Consider the following 17,633-nt stretch of genomic DNA (forward strand, 5'->3'; position numbering starts at 1 on the left):
TGTCTCCCTCCCTCCAGTGACGCACGGGTCAGCTGTCTGTGTGTTTGGTCATGGCGGAGGATATTCCTTCTCTCATGAGTCTCGAGGAAGAATTGACTTGTAGCATCTGCCTCTCTCCGTTCGACTATCCGGTGACCATCCCATGCGGCCACAACTTCTGCCAAGATTGTCTTTTGGCCACCTGGCAGGACCACAACTACAGCTGCCCTCAATGTCGGACCCACTTCCCCATCAAACCGGAGCTGAAGAAGAACACGGTCCTGAGCACCGTTGTGGAAACGTTCAAAACCAAGTCCATGGGCTGCGACCTGAGCTTCGGCCTGGGCGGCGAACCCCTGAAGGACGATGCTGCGATGTTCGCGGCCAAGGAACCCGAAGTAGCGGTCATCTTATGCGACACCTGTATGGAAGCGAAAGCGCTCAAAACCTGCCTCACCTGTATGGCGTCGTTCTGCGAGGAGCACGTGAGGCCGCATCAAGAGAACCCGATCTTTGCCCAGCATCAGTTAACCGACCCGCTGGGAGACCTCCTGGAGCGCATCTGCCCCGACCACCACAAGTTGATGGAGTTCTTCTGCGTCGAGCATGGTCGCTGCATCTGTAGCGTGTGTCTGCAGCAAGTACACAAAAGCTGCAGGTTTTCCACCCCCGACGAGCAACGGGCGCAGCAAGAGGTCAGTTCACGAGAGAGTGTTATTATATGCTGTTCACTTAATCATGGGGAATGTTGTTTGTATATGCACCTGTCTAGGCTACTGTCAGGTGTGAAAGCAGGTGCGCCAGCTATCAACGGTTTTCCTATGGAAGCTGGTGCAGCAGTGTCTCTTTCCAGGAGCCATCATCAGTATAACCCCCAGACAGTATAGGGGTTTGGACCTTTTTTGTAACAGTTTGTGAGCTTGCTCTGTACGTGCAGGGTTTCTGGTTCAAGCCCCAGCTGCTACTCCTTTGCTACAGTAGCAATGTCTTTATAGCAATTGTCAGTGTCACCTAGAAATAGGCTATCACTGTTAACCGTATAGGCCACAGTGATATTTTTGGTTTATGTTCTGTCAGGGATGTTTAATTCATTAACGACATTCGTTGGAGAAGATTTGTTTATTTGTTTGTCTTTCTTGTCTCGTGTGTAGTCTGACCTGAGAAACAAGGTGGGTCTGCTGGATGGGAAGATTGACAAGAACCAAAGTGTCATCTCTCAGATGAAGGGCCAGCAGGCCAAGCTGAAGGTGAGGCTTCAACCACATAACATTTATGGTCATATTAGCCTCTTGTAGTAGACACGTTTTCCTGGACATGGACACACAAGACATTGATATCAAAGGTGAGACGTACCATATTTTCAGATGCATTCATTGCCATATATTGATTGATTGATTGATTTTATTAGACAATTTTAAAATACAAAAATAACAATGCATCTGAAGCAGCTTCATACATACACAATTTTAGTTCTAAAACTATCAAGGATAACACAACAAAGCAGAACTGCTTACTTCCATTGTGGTCCTTGTTGGAAGGGGGTGAGGGGGGGGGTTAGGCAGGTGACCGGTATATGTACAGTATTCAGGGTACCATGACAAATTAACACAACATCCTAACGGTAATCAACTGACACATCAACATTGGAACATTCATAAAAAACAATAAAGCCCTAAGGCCTGCTCCCTAACTAGTCTAACTAGTCTGTTCACCTCTACGCCATTTTTTCAGAAGTATCTTAAATCTATTAACATTTATTATAGTTTTCAGCTCTACAGGCAGACTGTTCCAAAGAACTGAGTATAAAAATGTCTCTCTCTTTACCCATACAGCTTCTAAACCTTTACCCATACAGCTTCTAAACCTTGCTGACACAAGGTCCCTGGAGCTCCCTCTAGTGGAGTATGAATGGGTATCACTGACACGATTAAAATAGTTACTAAAATATCTTGGGATTTCACCATAAACTATTCTATGGACTTGGCACAACTGTATCCGTTTCACTCTATCTTCATATAGGGTTTTGAATGTATTTTAGAAGCGTATGTAAAGTGTACCGTCAAATACAAGTGATGTATACAAGCTTTACAAGTTGCTTTTAAAGTTGGCCATGGAGCGATGGAAAGAGGGCCGGTGGTTATGATCGGTGTCGATGTGAGGACCTCTCTCACCCTTTCTCCCTCGACTTCTCCCCCCCCCCCCCCCCCCCCAGGAGTCAGCGCTCACCCGTAAGAGGATCCTGGAGGCGGACTACCGGCAAATCCGGGAGCTGCTGGACCGGGACGAGCGCGAGGCCCTGACCACGGTGGACCGCGAGCAGGAGGGCTGTCAGACCAAGCTCCAGAACCTCATGAAGAAGTTTGGCCAGAACGTCGACAAGCTGACCTCAACCAAGGACAGCATTAACGCGCTGCTGATCCAATCTCAGTCCCTGGCCTTTCTACAGGTCAGTTCAGCTCTTCTTTTCAGTGTGATAAACTTAATTTATTCAGTATAAGTAAGTCATATAAAGAACTAGATACGTTAGATACTAGATACGTTATGCAATGCATTCATCTCACCACACATAGGAACAAGGACAGATACTCAGACACTATAGTGGTGGTAGTTTGTTAACACCTGATCCCTTGGTTCACCTCCTCCTTTGTTGCAGACCTCAGTGGACATGCCCTCTGTGTTGGCCTTTGACCCCTATACTCCGCGGGTGACTCTGGACTCCAAGCCTGTGATGGCCACCCAAGCCTTCACTGCTGCCCTGAGGGAACACCTGGCTTACGTACTGAAGCAGCCCGTAGAAGCCAGGATGCAGATACTCAAACCAGGTGCGTGTGCGGTGTGCGTGTGCGCGTGCGTGCGTGTGTGCGCGCGCAAGTGTTTGGGGTGCGTGTGTGTTTGTGCTGCTTATAATATGCATGATATTGTGCCTGTCTGAGTGTGTGTAGCGTGTGAGAAGCATGAGAGTGAAGTTATTGTATTTCGTATTTCATATTGTTTTACATGTTATTTGTATTACAGAACGTGGCACGGACTTAAGTGGCAATGGTGAGTTCAATGATTTTAGCTTAAATGAGTGGGCAACTTAAAGGGATAGTTCACTTGTAATAATAATTTGCTTTCTCCCTGACAGCACCACCTCCTTTATTCATGCCAAATCCACATGAAATGGGTGAGTGTAACGCCACAGATCTCCATAATAGCTGGTTGAAGTCATGGTACCCATGTCATCTTTGTCTGACAAGTTTGAAAAAGTGATGTCCTCATGTTATTGTGGTGGTCACTCATGGCTTGATCACAACATCTTGGGGGGGGGGGGGGGGTGACCTTTTTAATAGGTATAGCAAGTGTTAGTGTCCACTTGGGTGCTTGAAAGACCAGCATGTCATACTGCATCCACTGAAATATTTACGGTAATCTGGGCTTCGAAATGTGAAGTGCATACTAACAGTGTGCAATCATTTACATAGTATATAGTGCCTGATTGTGAACACAACTGTTTTCTTTCTTTCAGGAGGGCGACCAGGTCAACAAAGACATCCCAGATCCCCTAGTCCGGGAGCTCCACTCAGGGCAGGCCAGAAGAAGCCTAACAGTAAGGCTATATCTTATCTAACTGTCATTTAGGGCTGGGCGGTATACCGCTATGATCCCATACCGATTGTTTGCTACAATAGTTTGAATATAAGACATACTATAACATCATTGAAATGTTAGCTCATCTATAAAATAATAATTAATAAATGCACAGCTTTTCACACACGTGACAGAGACCAGCAAAATAGCGGTGAATGAAATAGCAGGGAGTATGTGCAAGACAAAAACAGCTCTATTCATCCCCCAAAGGGCAATTATTGCTAGGCTTAAAAGAGACATGCATATATCTCAACAGTGTAGTCATTTTAAACAATACAGTCGTTTTTTTGTGTACTAACTGTACTAACAACTGTCCAACTGTCACCCATAAGTCCCCAACCCAGGGAGAGGTATCATGGGTCAGTATAGCCTCGCCCAGGAAACCGTAGAGGAATCTCTGAAGATACTACGCTCCAGCATGCAGAATCTCTATGGTTAGATATACCCCATGAGGGTTACCTGATTAGATGGGGGAAACAAGTAATCAATAAAATCGCAATCAATAAGTCCGAAAAGTTGTAAGTAATCAATAAATCACAATCAATCAGTCAGAAATGTTGCTCAACTGGCCTTGGTGTGGCTAGTTGAACAACATTTGGCCTAGACATGATTATGGTGCTGGTGTATGGTGGCTTAGCGGTAACACAATTGTACCCTCCTGAAGTTTCAGCTTTTCATACCTGTCCTTTCTATGATCGTGATGACAGGGCATGCAATGGGTGTGATGATGGGGCATGCACAATCCCAGAAGAGCCATGTGTAGCCACACATCTCTGGTTGCGTACCAACAGTATCGATTCCTCGCATCCTCCTCCCTCCTTTCTCCTCTTCCTAAAAGCATTGGAGGAGAATATCTAAGGGGAGGATCCATGGATCTTCTCCTCCAATGTGTTTTGAGAAGAAAGTGGAAAAAGGAGGACGCAACGACAATTGGGACGCACACCCATCTAATGCCCTGTGTCTCCCTTTCAGAGCCTGACAAGAAATCAGATCACAAGGCTGGGAGTAAGTTTAAAATCTGAATGCTTAATATCTGTTTATTTCAATAACTGCCGAGCTCTGAGAAGAGGTGTGATTTGCAGTGCATGTCTTGTTACAAGACATTAGAGTTTGTAAAAGAAAAACAACGAAGATCATAAACAGACCTTATGGCACACTTATTCAGCAAATGTTGCCGTCGGAGACAGAGCTCAGATGTGTGAAGATGTTGGAAATCAGAGGACAAATTAAACGTTGTCAACATTTAATGTTTTCCCTTTAGAACAACCGAAGAAGCCACCTCAAGTCCCCAGAGATCCATTCTTGGGTCCACAGATACCAAAGGAACCAAGAGGCTTCACAGGGGACCCCAGATCCAGAGAGAACCAAGGTAGATTCCTTCTAGTGGATGGTACTGTAACTTATTCACCTGATCAGATTGGAAGAAAGTAAACAATAAATCATGATCAATCAGTCAGAAATGTTGCCTTTAAACAAATGGCCTGACAAGAAATCACATCACAAGGCTTTACATTTGCATTTACATTTTTGGCATTTTTCAAACGCCTTCATCCAAAGCGACTTACAACAAATACATTTGTCTAAGTAAGTGAGTCATCTATCCATCAGTCATCGTAAGAAAAAGTAATCTATGCTAGGGCCAGGGGTATTGGCAGTCACAATCCTAGAAGAACAAAGAATTGTTTTAAAATGTATTTATAATAGAGAATTTGTACAGGGGAAAGTGGGGGGGAAGTCTGAGTGTGTAAAATCTGTTTAGTTCAATGACTGCCAAGTTCTGAGAAGCGGCGTGATTTGCAGTGCATACAGTATATGTCACATTACATCACAAGACATAAGAGCTCGTAAAAACGAAGATCATCAACAGACCTTATGGCACACTTCTTCAGCAAACATTGCCATCGGAGACAGAGCTCAGATGTGTGAATGCCAGATGTTGGAAATCAGAGAACAAATGAAACTTCTTGAACATTTAATGTTTTCCCTTTAGAACAACCTAAGAAGCCGCCCCAAGTCCCCAGAGATCCAAGAGAACCAAGGGGCTCCACAGGGGAACCCAGATCCAGAGAGAACCCAGGTAGAACTCTTCTAGTGTTCCGTGTTCTGATTTCTTGGCTAGTGTCCATTCAAACTGATTATTCTCCACTGGACTGTGGAGAGGTCTCTTAGGCCTAGCCCAATGCTTCATCCCTGATGTGTTGACAATGTGTTGTTCTTCTCTTGCAGGGACACCGAGTGTACCCCTAAATATAACTTCTACAGCTAAAAGGACTGACCTTCTACAATGTAAGTCCTCAAACGTGTGTGTGTCTGTGTGTGTGTGTGTCTGTGGGTGTGTGAGTTGGGGTGTGTGTGTGAATTGGGGTGTGTGCGTGCCTGACTGCAACACACACTGGAGAAGTGAAACTCAACTATAGACAGTCAATTTGGAAGCTTTTGTCATCCATGTGTGCATACTTGTGTGTTACCCCCATGTCGTCTGGCTCTGTCTCTGTCTCTGTGTCTGTACTTGTGTGTACCGCCCTGTCTCTCTCCCTTCCAGACGGCGTGGTTCTCACCTTGGACCCCAAGACCGCCCACAAGCGCATCTCCCTGGGAGAGAACCTGACCAAGGCATCCGTGTCTGACGAGGCCGCGTCCTACCCCGACTCCCCCGCCCGCTTCACCGTGTGCTCCCAGGTCATGTGCTCCAAGGGCTTCTCCAGGGGGCGCCACTACTGGGAGGTGAAGATGAGCACCAACAACTTCACCGGCATCGGCCTGGCGTACAACAGCATCGACCGCAAGGGTCCCGCCAGCCGCCTGGGCCGCAACGGCCAGTCCTGGTGCGTGGAGTGGTTCAACATGAAGCTGTCGGCGTGGCACGCCAGCAGCGAGACGGTGCTGGCCAACCCGAGCCCGAGCCGCGTGGGCGTGCTGCTGGACTGCCAGGAGGGGACGGCCACGTTCTACAACATCGTCGCCACCAACGCGCACCCGTTCCACACGTTCGTGTTCCCCTTCGCGGAGACCGTGTACCCAGCCTTCTGGATCTTCTCCAGCGGCTCGACTGTTAGCTTGTGTAAGCTGCAGCAGTAGCTAGTCCACACACACACACACACACAGATGGGACACACACACACACACACACACACACACACACACTCATATGCAAGCATGTGTAATGCGCATGTTGAAGCCTGCAAGCATGTGTAATGCACATGTTGAAGCCGCTAAAACACACACACACACACCCTTCATTACCCCACCCCTTATCATTCCATACTACTCTTGCTACATTCCCCTAGGTTATTTGATCATAGTTGTATTTATAGTAGCTGTTATACAACTTTTTACTGCTATTTATACTTCCTGGACTTTGGTCTGTATTCACTTGGGTGACGTCTCTACAGCACTCTGCAGCACTTGTTCAGTTAACCAATGAGAGGTCAAAGCACTTCTTTTCGGAATGTAAGGCAGCTGTTTTTTGACCAAAATGATCGGTTATTTCAGATTCTTTGCGATGGTTGTGACATTAAGGAAGGGATTTGTGATATTCGTATTCCTCCAGAGTGCTCTAGAACTAGAACCTAGAACCACTCAGATATATAGGCTGTATATATATATGCCTAGAAGTTACGTTGGCAGGATAGGAAGTATTCTTTGACATTGTGATCATAGAATGACTTTCCTTTCTCTTTCAGCCAAGTAATGCAGCTAATACTCATCCCATGTGATATAGGCCTGTAAGCCGTCTGAATGAGTCGAATATCTCCATAGGTGTATAGGTACAGGTGTCTATACACCTATCATTAGTGTGCTTGCAGTAGCAAGCAACACTATTGTTATGCAGCACATACTACTGTATGTGCTGAACCTACACCCTCACGAAGCCATGGCGTTTATCATCAAGCACACCTCTGTATGTCAGAGTGTGTATGGCTTGTGCTTATGTTTAAGGGGCATTTTACTCAACAACAAGATCTTTGAGTGAAATGCCCCTTTAAGAACTCATTGAGAAATGAGAAATGCACCGCTGGATGTGGAAAATATAATAACGAGACCACATCCACACTTTGTTTGATAACCCCCCCCAAAAGGTGTTGTGATCGAGGACAAAGTGCCTAGTATCGATCACTTCAGTTCTTGGATGCTCTGCATTTCACAACACTGTTTGACGTGGAGTCTGTATGCGGAGGGGGTTTTCAGCGTTCTGCAGTGTGGAATGAGGATGTGCAGAAAAGTAGGCCTATTTCCTGCCAGTGTTGCTGCAGGTGCCGATACCAACAGAGATGGGTTATCAGTATGGGGCCATGCCTGCTAAACAGGAAGTATGACTCTTTCTCTCCTAAAATGTTATTTTAAACACCCCTTACGTTAACTTTAAAGAGGGTAGTTTCAACATTTGGGCAAATCACTTTTTCTACCTACCCAGAGTCAGAGGTACCACCGGGATTCGTGAGGTTTGAGAGTAGTTGGGTTGATTTCCCTGGTTTTGAGAGGAGTTAGCTACTTGTTCCTGTAGACGTCCGTTCATTGTGTATTTAGCAATGGTTTGAGAGACGGTACATTTACATTTGTACATTTGTACATTTGACAGTTTCACTCAGCAGCATGGCCATATAGTGAGAACCATCTCTACGTCCAATCCACGCACTCCTGGGCTATTGGAACAGATGCAGAGGTTATATAAACCCTGTGGTCTGGAGTCTCCGACTCTGTGGGTTTTGGTGACTGACTAGTTGAAAAAGGGACATTACCATAGAATCAGAATTAATTATAATTCTCATTATAATTCTATGGCTTCAACTAGGCTCTAGTCTCCAACCACTGCAGGCTATCTGATCTACCAGACATGCAGATGTTGCAGGCATAGTGACGTGTAGTCTGGGATCTGAGGTTTGTGTGCCTGGACATCATTAAAACCTAGGGTGTTACGAGTGGATACTTCAACTCCTAACAAATGCGTCTGATATTAGCTGGGTCTGTTTTGTTTATGGTTGCCACGGCTGCAACCCAGGGAGTCAAGACTACCAGCTCTGAAGTCCAGTTACAGTACAGAACAGGCAGGGATGCCAAAGCTGTAAAAAAAGACAAGTGGGGCAAAAAGCACTTGCTGATTGATTTTGCCGTCATTGCTTCTGTCTAAATGGCTAGTCATCTTCTGTGCACAGGATTTCTAGTGTTGGCAGAGAAAAGCAATCTGACATTTAAGGCAAATTTGAATTAGTTGTGTGAAGAACAGAGAAGAACAACACATTGTTTCTGTATGAAAGCCATAATGCCAACAATGAAAGCCATATGTTTTGCGTTCGGCTCTTGTAGATATTTTGGGATTTTTGTGTGCAATCCTAACATACTATCTTACAAGAGAGAGCAAAGTGCTGGTGACTGTGGGGTGTGTATGGCAGCATTGTCTTGCACACTGTCCATTCGTTCATAGCACTGTTCACCATGTGCCGACGACACGTTGTCTTACTGTCCATATTCTGAATGCTAAAATCATATGTGAAACCCCGGATTAGAATTGCTTGTAGGTTGAAGTATTGATTGTGTTTATTGGGGATTTTATTGTAATTAGATGTTGTTATAGATGTTAGCACTCGTGTCCCCTCTTGATGCACTTGCTACCATGTGCCATCTGTGTATCTGTTCCTTCATGAAATGATAGGAGGATGACATGTATGGAGCTACTTGCACTTTGTCCAGTACATATGATGTCTGGGGGTGTTTCATACTAGCTAGCACTCAGAGTCTGATGTTATGAAATCACAAACAGAAAAATTAATTAAAAACTTCAACATAATAGGTGATAATTGTAATGGGTGGACTTATACTTGTTTAAGTGTATTCTGTGAAAACACCAAAAATATAGCTTTCAATTTGAAATGTATACTTGCGAAGTTAGACGCCAATGACTTGACTCAAAAGCACGTGCAATATATGAAAATATTTAATATGGGCATGTTTCCAAATTCAAATGTATAACATCACTTATTACATTCAGTTCAATTGATAGAAGTTCTAAAGACATTGTAGTAGCAAATTCTGTTTCTTGCGATCCTTTATTATCATCTCATTCATTAAGCTTTTCTTTGTCTTTTTAAATATCGGTTGAAGGTAATTCACTGTTGTATGAATGATTGTTTACTTACAATAAAAGCTTAATCTTTCTCATCTCAGCTGTTCTTTCTGTTACTGAATCAATCTTGCCCTCTCTCCATTTGGCCACACTGTATCAAATGAAGGGTGTCTTTTCAGCCAAAATGATCATTCCATTACTTAAGTCTAAAGTGCTGTTATGACCCACTGGTTGTGTTTGACACTCACCAGCAATCTTACAATGACCATTTACAATACATTGTTAGTTAAGAGACAGTGAGTTATGTACAGTGGGAATGGACTGGTAAGTTCATTGAAATATATCTGTAAATATACTATTGTTCCTTGTGGTATGTTTGAGACCTACGTATTGAAATGGTCAAAGAACGTAATTACCTGTATGTTATATCAGCAACGACCTATCACAGCAAAAGTGTGCAGGGACAACGGCTATGATGTCCAATATCCACAAGACGCAGGGTCGGAGTGAGACTCATTTTCAGCTCTGGAGTGTCATGCCTCAGACCGGCCCACTTTAGTTCACAACCGATTACAGTATATTACAATCATGTAATTACAACCGTGGTATTTTAGTCTGTAATAGCGGACTCACTGTTCTCTACAGTCTTCTCTACATTTACAGGATGCTATGTCATGGGTTTGCTTCATTGTTCCCACACTGGTACAACAGCTCACCTGTGCCTTCTACTGTGATAGCAGCAATCCCTTGCTGGACACCACTAGGGTAACCAGGTCCCAACAAACCAAATGTGGGACAAGGAGTATGTTTGTGTGGGACACCCTCTCAACAGGCCCGGACCGAACTTTAGGTGCCCCTAGTAGCATCCGCTTCCCCTGGCCGAGTTGAGAGCTATGTCTATCCAATTTTTAAAATATATATGCATTCCATTCTGTTTCCTATTCTGTTTGGTTTATTCAGCAGCATCCAATAATAGATTTAACTTAACTTAACTGTCCCTCCTGAGACATCTACTACCCCCCAGCACTGCTCCTCCTGAGACATCTACTACCCCCCAGCACTGTGTCTCCTGAGACATCTACTTCCCCCCAGCACTGTGTCGCCTGAGACATCTACTACCCCCCAGCACTGTGTCTCCTGAGACATCTACTACCCCCCAGCACTGTCTCCTGAGACATCTACTACCCCCTGTACTGTCCCTCCTGAGACATCTACTACCCCCCAGCACTGCTCCTCCTGAGACATCTACTACCCCCCAGCACTGTGTCTCCTGAGACATCTACTTCCCCCCAGCACTGTGTCTCCTGAGACATCTACTTCCCCCCAGCACTGTGGCTCCTGAGACATCTACTACCCCCCAGCACTGCTCCTCCTGAGACATCTACTACCCCCCAGCACTGTCTCCTGAGACATCTACTACCCCCCCAGCACTGTGTCTCCTGAGACATCTACTACCCCCCAGCACTGTCTCCTGAGACATCTACTACCCCCCAGCACTGTCTCCTGAGACATCTACTACCCCCTGTACTGTCCCTCCTGAGACATCTACTACCCCCCAGCACTGTGTCTCCTGAGACATCTACTACCCCCCAGCACTGTGTCTCCTGAGACACCTGCTTTACTGTGTCTCCTAAGACTTTTACTGTCCCCCTTGTACTGTTTCTCTTGTGTCTACATATATATATTTTAATCCGTCGTTTTAAGGCCCAGTGAACTCATACAAGCAAACGATGATGCATTGCACGCATCCCGCCAAATATACTGTTTGGCTGTTCAGTCTTCTAAATCTCGGTGTCAAATCGACCGCCATCGTGTGTTAGGATGTGACGTATCTCCTTCGTCTCTTCTCGATAAGAAGAGCGCTCGTTTAACATACGTGCCTTGTTGTGAATACACGCACTCAGCTGCAAACCTGAAATCCTGGCTAAAAAGCAATAAAGTGCACTTTACAAGTGGTCTCTAAATACATCTGAATCTGCCTTTGTCAAGACCCGCCCATAGTCCCGCCCTCCTAGGCTACTGTTGCTAGGGGGGGGACCTGTACTCATATTTAATATCAAGGCTATGAAAGCCAAACTTAAAAGGAAGAGACAAGTCACAAGTGGACACGTTAACAGGTAAGCACATCATGGATTTTGTTTTAGTAGAAGGCATCAACATCAAGTGCAACATCATTACAATATTATAATTAGTAAGTGTAGCTACATCCATAACATAAAAATAAATGCAGATATAGCCTGAAAGCTATGACCTAACAGATATTAACCTAACAGTCTTGTCAGCAGTGCCCCAACCACGAGTAGGCTACTTGTTGTACATAGTAGTACACAGTAGTATTGCCTCATATAGTATTGTCTCATATGTACAGTATGTTAAACTTGACCAAAAAACTGTTCAATGAGTGGAGAAGACTTGTGATTACAGTCTGCATGTGCTCGCAGGAAACATTTAAAGGTGACACATGCACAGATTGTCCTATCTCCTACATTGTCAACCAGACACCCTTGGATGTGACTATAAGGCAAGATAGTTACCCTCTTGGCTGTGGTCCGAGCTACCAGGTAAAGAACCTTATTTCTTGAGTATGTGTGGCTGTTGAACCTGTAAAAAGAGTGGAGACAAATATGACAGCTCCTCAAGGATCGCATGCTACCAAACCTTTTAGTGTGTTGGTGGATTTGTCGTCAGAGTATGACTGACTTTGTAAGCAGTAATGAGCTTGGCTTTTCCATTTTCAAATCGGTGCAGTCAAGTATTGACCACCCCGGAGTCCACCATGCTGACCACCCCGGAGTCCACCATGCTGACCACCCCGGAGTCCACCATGCTGACCACCCCGGAGTCCACCACGCTGACCACCCCGGAGTCCACCATGCTGACCACCCCGGAGTCCACCATGCTGACCACCCCGGAGTCCACCCTGCTGACCACCCCGGAGTCCACCATGCTGACCACCCCGGAGTCCACCACGCTGACCACCCCGGAGTCCACCACGCTGACCACCCCGGAGTCCACCATGCTGACCACCCCGGAGTCCACCCTGCTGACCACCCCGGAGTCCACCATGCTGACCACCCCGGAGTCCACCATGCTGACCACCCCGGAGTCCACCATGCTGACCACCCCGGAGTCCACCATGCTGACCACCCCGGAGTCCACCATGCTGACCCAGAGGAAACATCCATGTGACAGTTAACACCTTCGGACATGCCATTGTACATTTACTGTACATATTGTATTGATAACCATTGCTCTGTACATATCTACTGAATATATCTTACTGTACATATCTACTGCATATATAATCTTACTGTACATATATTACTGTATATCTCGCCCTTGTCTGTACATAACTCATCAAGCACTGAAATATAACACACACACACACACACACACATTTATACATACTACACACACACGCACACGCACACGCACACGCACACGCACATTCTTCAACCTTCAGGTAATGTTGGATGGTTGACGTGGAACATTGCTGTTACTAATGACAAGTGACAACATCCAAGTCAATAGCACGATTAACAATGATCAATCATGTTCGATATTAAAACAAACCCCGTACCTTTCGTGTTTAGTGTCCTTTCGTTGACAGAGTAGAGACATGTCTTAAGTTAGAGGAAGTGTGTTAAGTTAGTAAGTTAGTTAACAGCTCGCTTTGAGTCTCTGTGCCGCTGCTCGCTGCTGGTAAACACACCGTCACCATGGCAACCCGACAGCTGGGCCTGGGCTAGAGAGGAGCGTGCAGCGCGTCCTCGTGAATGTGATCGAAGTAGCTCAGACACATTTACATCGATGTGTAAACTGATATGTTGATTTATGTGTATTGTCCCTGTTCACTAAATTGCAAAAAAATAAATAAAATAATAGCTATTTACTTTCGGTCGAATAAATTGGATGCGAATGTGCTCTATAACTATAACTATGAGCTATAACGATGCTTCTAGAACATAATGAACCCTGATAACTGACACAGCAGTTATTTATTTTACATTTTAGACATTTAGCAGACGCCTTCATCCGAAGCGAATTACAACAAATACATTTGTCTAAAATGACATTTTGTCTATCAGTCATCATAGCACCGACGGACCTGGACGAATTCGGACCAGCCCGATAACGGCCAGACCACGTAATATCACAACTAGTTAGTATCTGGCCCAGAATATCACCCTATTTCAACTAAAAAATAAAAATATATTTAAAAATATATATATATATATATTTGTCGGGAGAAAATACCCAAATGTGAAACCCCAGCAACAACCCGTCAACTCTGTTGTGACGTCATCTCTGTTGTGACAGACATCAAAGTGGTTTTGATAAAAACGGGCCGATTGCGTCACAGTGATGAGCGTGACGTCACGGGGCGAAAACGACATAAATACCAGAGGTTCTCCGTTGTTCAGACACTCCCACCAACACCATCATGCCCCGCAGACCAGCTCGCAGAACCTCCCGCCCCGTCCGTCGCCGCCGGCGCCCCAGGGTTAGCCGGAGGAGGAGGAGGGGAGGCCGGAGGAGGCGGTAGGACCGAGCCGGTGGGCTGGGCTCGGCAGGCGGGGTTACTTTAAATCAGTGGTTCTCAGTGATGTCTCTCCTCGGGGACCCCCAGAGTCGCTCCACATATTTGATCTGTTCCACCACCAGCACACCTGATTCAACTAATCAAGTACAAATCATAATTAATTAATTTTAATTTTAATTTCTCAATTTCTCTCTCTCTCTCGCTCTCTCTCACTCTCTTGCTCTCTCTCGCTCTCTCGCTCTCTCTCGCTCTCTCGCTCTCTCTCGCTCTCTCTCTCGCTCTCTCTCGCTCTCTCGCTCTCTCTCGCTCTCTCGCTCTCGCTCTCGCTCTCTCTCTCGCTCTCTCTCGCCCTCTCTCTCTTTCCCTCTCTCTCGCTCTCTCGCTCTCTCTCTCGCTCTCTCTCTCGCTCTCTCTCGCTCTCTCGCTCTCTCGCTCGCTCTCTCACTCTCTCGCTCGCTCTCTCTCTCTCCCTCTCTCTCTCTCTCTCTCTCTCTCTCTCTCTCTCTCTCTCTCTCTCTCTCTCTCTCTCTCTCTCAGAGAAATTGAGAAATTAAAATAAAAAATAATTAATTATGATTTGTACTTGATTAGTTGAATCAGGTGTGCTGGTGGTGGAACAGATCAAATATGTGGAGCGGCTCGGGGTCCCCGAGGAGAGGTTTGAGAACCACTGCTTTAAATCATTCCCCTCATGGAGGGGAGAGTGGACGGAGGGGGTAAGGGTGCCTTCCTCACCCTCCCTCCCCCTCCCTCCACTCCCCCCTCCCTAAGGGGAATGAGTTTCTCTAATTTTGCGTGTCTGTCTGTACGTACAGAGCCACACAATAAAACCAATTCAATTGGAGATCACCTGCTCTTGTCTTCACTGGTAACATAAGCAGTTATGGAAGTAGGAATTAGAAGGGTAAAATAGAACTGATAAAATATGAATAAAACATTAATAGAATGTAATAAAGATAATTTAAAAATAATATAATAATACAGTATGACATCACAAAGACATGTAAAAGGTCTCTTGAGCTGAGGGGCATGATTTGTCCAAAACAAACCCAACCATATTGCAAAACAGCCCCTCACCTGAAATATGTTGTACAATTTAATTTGATTCATAATTGCATGTTATAATGTATTCATATAAATAATAAGGTGATCAGTAGGACACATTACGAACCCTCTATGGCACCTTGTTGCCTCTAGGCAACATACCCATTCTTGGCCTTTTACATTCACACAATGCATCCCCAGTTATGATGCAATACTTAGAAAAAGAGGCAGGGCCATAAGGAACCAAAATCAGCTTAGCCATTTCTCTCCACAGACATCATCGGAAAACATATTTACCTGGCCTTTTTCAATCTGGAAAAAAATATATTCATAATAATAGCTGAGTAAAGCTTACCTTCTAATAGTTTAATTTACTTTATTTGTTAATTAAGTAATGGAAACTTGTTAAAATGCAAATGTTGCCTTAAGGCAACACCGTACCATTATGGTAAGTTGCAAATGTTGCCTTGAGGCAACACTGTACCACCATGACACCATGACACTGGTCAGGCGCACCTGTCAGGGGGCAGGCGCGCCTCTCTTGGGGCACCTCTCAGGCGCCTCTCGGGGGCACTCTCCATGCCATTATTTACCATTACTTACATTTACGTACTTTAGCCATTTTACTCTATTATACTGAGCCAATTACCACTATTGCACTATTGCACTATTGTCTATTGTATTCCACCCCTGTACATTGTACCGCACATTTAAAATCTTTTATCTAGTATATTTTGTATATATAGTTATGTCTAGAAAAACAAATCTAGGACCAGCGGCCATTGGCAGTCACAATGTTAGAAGAAGTATTGTAATAATAACTCTTATTTGTATAGTGCTTTTCCTGCAAATGTTGCAGCTCAAAGTGCTCCAATCATTATATAATCATAATTTGGGTGCATAAAATGAGAATGCAGCCTCACCAAATCTCTTCTTTTTTACATGTGGTACACAGAGAAAACCAGCGTCAGAAGACCTGAGAGCTCTATTGGGCTGATATGCCACACACACACACACACACACACACACACACACACACACACACACACACACACACACACACACACACACACACACACACACACACACACACACACACACACACACACACACACACACACACACACACACACACACACACACACACACACACACACACACACACACACACACACACACACACACACACACACACACACACACACACACACACACACACACACACACACACACACACACACACACACACACACACACACACACACACACACACACACACACACACACACACACACACACACACACACACACACACACACACACACACACACACACACACACACACACACACACACACACACACACACACACACACACACACACACACACACACACACACACACACACACACACACACACACACACACACACACACACACACACACACACACACACACACACACACACACACACACACACACACACACACACACACACACACACACACACACACACACACACACACACACACACACACACACACACACACACACACAAAGCTGATTGAGAGAATGCCAAGAGTTTGTAAAGCTGTCATCAAAGCTAAAGGTGGCTACTTTGAATAATCTAAAATATATAACATATTCTGGTTTGTTTAATACTTTTTCGTTTACTACATAATTCCATGTGTTTTTTCATAGTTTTGATGTCTTCGGTATTAATCTACAATGTAGAATTTTTTTTTTTTTTTAAAGAATAAAACGATTGAATCAGAAGGTGTGTCCAAACTTTTGACTGGTACTGATATAGGCTATACACTATGCACTATTTGCATTCTGGTTAGATAATAATAATAATAATAACAATTTATTGTTATTTGTATAGCGGTTTTCCTGCAAACGTTGTTCGTTGTGTTAAGTGCTTGCTTGTACTCTCTCAAGGACAATGAAGTTGAATCTAATCTAATAAAATAAAATAAAAAATAATAATAAATACAAACGGAGATATCTGTTTTTGCAGTTTAACCTGGAATAATATTAATTAATTAATAAGGTGAACAGTAGGACAAATTACGTTTAATCTGTTTTCGAAGCCTCAGTCGTGCAGAAACGAGTGCAGAGTTTCATTTTACATTAGATTAGATTAGATTCACTTTATTGTCATTACATAGTACCTACGTAGAAAACCAGCCGTGGAATGTTCACACTAGTCAATGTAGGTCAAATATAGGTCACATTTTAAAAGTAATGTGAACTGCCAAAGAAAAAAATCTGATCTGTGTAAAAAAAAATCGGAATTGAGCAGCAAGACCTGCCGTGTGAACGTAGCCGTAGTGACACCACAGAGTACCAGGTATAGATAACCATGCACAGCTGC

The 17,633-nt window shown here is 44.5% G+C and overlaps 1 protein-coding gene across 1 annotated transcript; it reads left to right on the forward strand.

Moving 5' to 3' along the window:
- Positions 1 to 50: 50 nt before the first annotated feature.
- Positions 51 to 9,678, forward strand: trim25 (tripartite motif containing 25; the record flags this gene model as incomplete). Its single annotated transcript, XM_080529265.1, has 13 exons — positions 51 to 674; positions 1,131 to 1,226; positions 2,192 to 2,425; positions 2,633 to 2,801; positions 2,995 to 3,021; positions 3,107 to 3,145; positions 3,488 to 3,568; positions 3,942 to 4,043; positions 4,582 to 4,614; positions 4,871 to 4,978; positions 5,600 to 5,686; positions 5,836 to 5,895; positions 6,152 to 9,678. 13 exons carry the CDS (start codon positions 51 to 53, stop codon positions 6,685 to 6,687), a joined length of 2,196 nt encoding a protein of 731 aa, XP_080385391.1. The 3' UTR covers positions 6,688 to 9,678.
- Between the last annotated feature and the right edge of the window lie 7,955 nt (positions 9,679 to 17,633).

The sequence above is a fragment of the Nansenia antarctica genome (genome assembly GCF_963989245.1).
Source record: "Nansenia antarctica genome assembly, chromosome: 4".
Lineage (NCBI taxonomy): Eukaryota > Metazoa > Chordata > Actinopteri > Argentiniformes > Microstomatidae > Nansenia > Nansenia antarctica.